This window comes from Nanorana parkeri, unplaced genomic scaffold, assembly GCF_000935625.1.
Source record: "Nanorana parkeri isolate BGI_ZX_2015 unplaced genomic scaffold, ASM93562v1 scaffold5262, whole genome shotgun sequence".
Lineage (NCBI taxonomy): Eukaryota > Metazoa > Chordata > Amphibia > Anura > Dicroglossidae > Nanorana > Nanorana parkeri.
The window spans coordinates 1,484-5,949 of record NW_017311522.1 but is presented as its reverse complement, the minus strand read 5'-3'; the positions used below and the strand labels follow the sequence as shown (position 1 = coordinate 5,949).

Sequence of the window (4,466 nt, the reverse complement as noted above, 5' to 3'; positions counted from 1 at the left end):
AATGGCGGCTGTTATACCTGACCCCCATAGTGTCTCCATCTCCGGGGCCCCGTGTATCACGCTGTGTGCAGCTCCGACAGTCACTGATTACCTGACATGAGCACCAGTAACGGCTTCACCGCCCCCCCCCACGGCGCTCCGAGGGAGATGAATCCTTTGATATATTTCTTCTTCCACTCCGGAGGCTGATGATTGAGGAAGTAGAGAAGATACATGTTCCCGAGACTGTGACCGGCGAGGAACACCGGCTTCTCATACTCCGTGTGCATCTCTTCCACCAGCTTCTGCAGGCGCTCAAAGTATTCTTTCTGTCCATCTGAAACAGAGGCAGAGATTACTGGAGACTGCAAATGTGGCCCCTAGAGACTTCCACTGTGGCCCCGCAGATTAATGCAGATTCAGATGGTGGCCCCTAGGAATAATGGAGACTGTGACTGTGACCCCTAGGAATAATGGAGACTGCGACTGTGGCCCCTAGGAATAATGGAGACTGCGACTGTGGCCCCTAGGAATAATGGAGACTGCGACTGTGACCCCTAGGAATAATGGAGACTGCGACTGTGGCCCCTAGGAATAATGGAGACTGCGACTGTGGCCCCTAGGAATAATGGAGACTGCGACTGTGCCCCCTAGGAATAATGGAGACTGCGACTGTGGCCCCTAGGAATAATGGAGACTGCGACTGTGGCCCCTAGGAATAATGGAGACTGCGACTGTGGCCCCTAGGAATAATGGAGACTGCGACTGTGGCCCCTAGGAATAATGGAGACTGCGACTGTGGCCCCTAGGAATAATGGAGACTGCGACTGTGGCCCCTAGGAATAATGGAGACTGCGACTGTGGCCCCTAGGAATAATGGAGACTGCGACTGTGGCCCCTAGGAATAATGGAGACTCCGACTGTGGCCCCTAGGAATAATGGAGACTGCGACTGTGGCCCCTAGGAATAATGGAGACTGCGACTGTGGCCCCTAGGAATAATGGAGACTGCGACTGTGGCCCCTAGGAATAATGGAGACTGCCATTTGTGGCCCCCTTAGATTCTTGCAGAGTGGGATTACTGGAGATAGGAAATGTCTGTGAAGGTTCTCATGTATCCATGTCACAGTGGTGTCATGGTGGTTTCATGGTGATGTCATAGTGATGTCACAGTGATGTCACGGTGATGTCATAGTCAGCACATTCACCTGGACCTATATGTCAGAGCAGCTGAAGTAGTGAAAGAACCAGCCCAGGGGAATGTGAGGAAGTAGTACTCAGACCTTCCAGATGTTTCCTCAGAGACGGCGACAGACAAGACTCGGCATCAGTGATGAGCAGCCGGTGCCCCGGTCAGGGGACATGTGACCTTCTACTTACTGGGAGCGATTCTCCAGTCATAAGGTGCCGCCCGCACGGTCTCGTCCCTCACGTAGCCGTTATTCACCAGATTCTGTACAAGGGTGTGAAAATAACCTGGAAGAAGAGGAGACCGTGTTCAGCACACAACACCCGGAGCTTCCACTTTGCTTTAGAGAAAACTTCCAGCAGAACATTTTATTTAGGGGCAGCCGAGTGAATAGCCGCGGCGAAGGGAGCCCAACGCTGCCCTTCGCCCCTATTCTCATATATTCTCATAGGGGCCCGAACTTTATATTCTCATAGGGCCCGAACTTTATATTCTCATAGGGCCCGAACTTTATATTCTCATAGGGCCCGAACTTTATATTCTCATAGGGCCAAACTTTATATTATCATAGGGCCCGAACTTTATATTCTCATAGGGCCCGAACTTTATATTCTCATAGGGCCCGAACGGCAGCAAGTGAATAGCAGAATGCTGCTGAGCGACATTCGGCTCGGCTATTCTGCTCGGTACCTCCGACGTAACAAGCCGAATGAAAAGAAAGTTACATGGGAAAAAAAAAGTTGAAAAATTATTTAAAAATAGGAAAATTAAAAGAAAAAAAATATATAAAAAAAAAGGACGCACGCCGACCCGACCGCACGCCACGAACTCCCGCCGCATAATGAAGCATCTGACAAATGCCGGCAAAATAAAAAACAATTGAGCAGAGCGGGCGGTGACATCACTGCTAGCTCCGCCCAACTGTTTCCTGTTGGCCAGCACCCGCCAGAGCAGGAAGCATACGCATTGAGCCTGGCTGCCTTCGGCTGCTGTACGGTTAGGCCCCGTTCCCACTGCGCGATATGCAAGTCGCGCGATTTGCATATTGCGCTATATCGCGAGATTTGCCGCGCGACATCGCGTTCAAGCTTGCATTGAGCAAGCTAGAATCACGGCTAAATCCGCTCCAAAAAGGGTCCTGCTGTAGCGACACGCGACCCGCGACAGCAGGACCCTTTGCCCCATTGAAATGCATTGGAGCGCGATATACCGCGCGATAAATCGCTCAATGTGAACGGGGCTTTAGGGATACATAGGCAGTGTGGGGAGGGGGAGGGGCATTTGCAGTGAATGACATGACAAAGCAACAATATCCGGCATTGCACCTCACAGCCAAACGTCACATCATCGTCACCGCGGGATCATTGACAAGAGTTTCTGTATTTGCCAACTTCTCACCAGCTAACTTGCTTTTATCCAGATATTCCACCGAAAATGTCTTTCCGAACCCCGGGACATGGATATCGACTCCGGGTGCGTTGGAAGCGGTTCTCGTCGTCTTGTTATAAACAACTCTGCGCACGGAGACATGTTTGTTTAGAGCAGATTGCAGCCGCCCGCACGCGGCAAGACTGAGCGGCGTGACGGACGGTCCAAGGTACACCAGAAATCACCAAACCCGCCACATGGCGGCACTTACCTGATGTTATCGATCCAGCAGTCTATTCCGAGAGGAAGGAACATGTTCAGGTTCAGCCAGATGGTGAAATAGTCGTCAGTTTTCCGATAGCACATCCAGTTCACAACTTCCTCTTTATCCACTTTGGCTTCCAATTGATTTCCAAAGCAGCCGGGCACTGCGGTGAGGGAGCCGGCGGAGAGCCGTGTACATGATTGCGTGGAAGGAAAGACGAGACATAAGAATAAGCTCCACACTGCGTGTCCACAAGGAGACTCGGATTCAGGTCATGATGGGGTACCGGGGTCACCGGATGGGATAGGAAGTCACCTACCAGCCTAAAGCTTTAGTTAATGATTGGCCGCTCTGTGTACAGGTTATCTGTAGGATCGAGGACATGTTAGGTTGAGCAATCACTGCGCAATGTGGACAGATCGCTGACTGAGATGAAGAGAATATAAACCCGGGAACAGATTACAGATTGACCACATTCAATTCCTGCGAATAACACACTTCCTGTCCTGGGGTGACAACACTCACTCACTGTGTCTATAGAGGGAGCCGTGGCTATCACCAAGCCTGAACTTCTAATATGTCTACCTTTCTTCATCTCCATTACATGGGGATGAGGAGATTAGTAGTTTAGGGTTAGGAATTAACATAGGGGCGGGATAGAGCTCCTGCTCCAGGCTCACCTCTGCAAATAGGCCTGGCTGACCCGACCTGATTCACACCCAACCTGAATCGCGGCCCCCCTATTCATTTATTGCGGCATTGCCTTTCACATGCCTGAGCAGACAGCCGCAGCCCCCAGTCTCATGGATCATCTGGAACCCGCACTGACTACCTGAAAACCAATACTGACCACCTGAGCGCCCGCACTGACCACCTGGAGCCCGCACTGACTACCTGGAGCCCGCGCTGACAGCCTGGAGACACCACTAACCACCTGAGAGCCCTACTGACCACCATGGAGCGTGCACTGGCCACCTGAGAACCCGCACTGATCATCCGGAGCTCGCACTGGCCACCTGAGAACCCGCACTGACTACCTGAAAACCAATACTGACCACCTGAGCGCCTGCACTGGCCACCTGGAGCCCGCACTGACTACCTGAAAACCAATACTGACCACCTGAGCGCCCGCACTGACTACCTGGAGCCCGCGCTGACAGCCTGGAGACACCACTAACCACCTGAGAGCCCTACTGACCACCATGGAGCGTGCACTGGCCACCTGAGAACCCGCACTGATCATCCGGAGCTCGCACTGGCCACCTGAGAACCCGCACTGACTACCTGAAAACCAATACTGACCACCTGAGCGCCTGCACTGGCCACCTGGAGCCCGCACTGACTACCTGAAAACCAATACTGACCACCTGAGCGCCCGCACTGACCACCTGGAGCCCGCACTGACTACCTGGAGCCCGCGCTGACAGCCTGGAGACACCACTAACCACCTGAGAGCCCTACTGACCACCATGGAGCGTGCACTGGCCACCTGAGAACCCGCACTGATCATCCGGAGCTCGCACTGGCCACCTGAGAACCCGCACTGACTACCTGAAAACCAATACTGACCACCTGAGCGCCTGCACTGGCCACCTGGAGCCCGCACTGACTACCTGAAAACCAATACTGACCACCTGAGCGCCCGCACTGACCACCTGGAGCCCGC

General features: G+C 53.1%; 1 protein-coding gene across 1 annotated transcript in view; it reads right to left on the bottom strand.

The window, feature by feature from the left end:
- Nucleotides 1-80: 80 nt before the first annotated feature.
- LCAT (lecithin-cholesterol acyltransferase) overlaps nt 81-4,466 on the bottom strand; it is a 5,635-nt gene continuing 1,249 nt past the window's right edge. The window contains exons 2-5 of the mRNA XM_018575885.1: nt 2,807-2,963; nt 2,566-2,681; nt 1,359-1,454; nt 81-316 (exon numbers count right to left, since the gene is read on the bottom strand). Of these exons, the coding sequence (XP_018431387.1) occupies nt 81-316; nt 1,359-1,454; nt 2,566-2,681; nt 2,807-2,963 (605 nt within the window). The remainder of the gene's footprint in view (nt 317-1,358; nt 1,455-2,565; nt 2,682-2,806; nt 2,964-4,466) is intronic.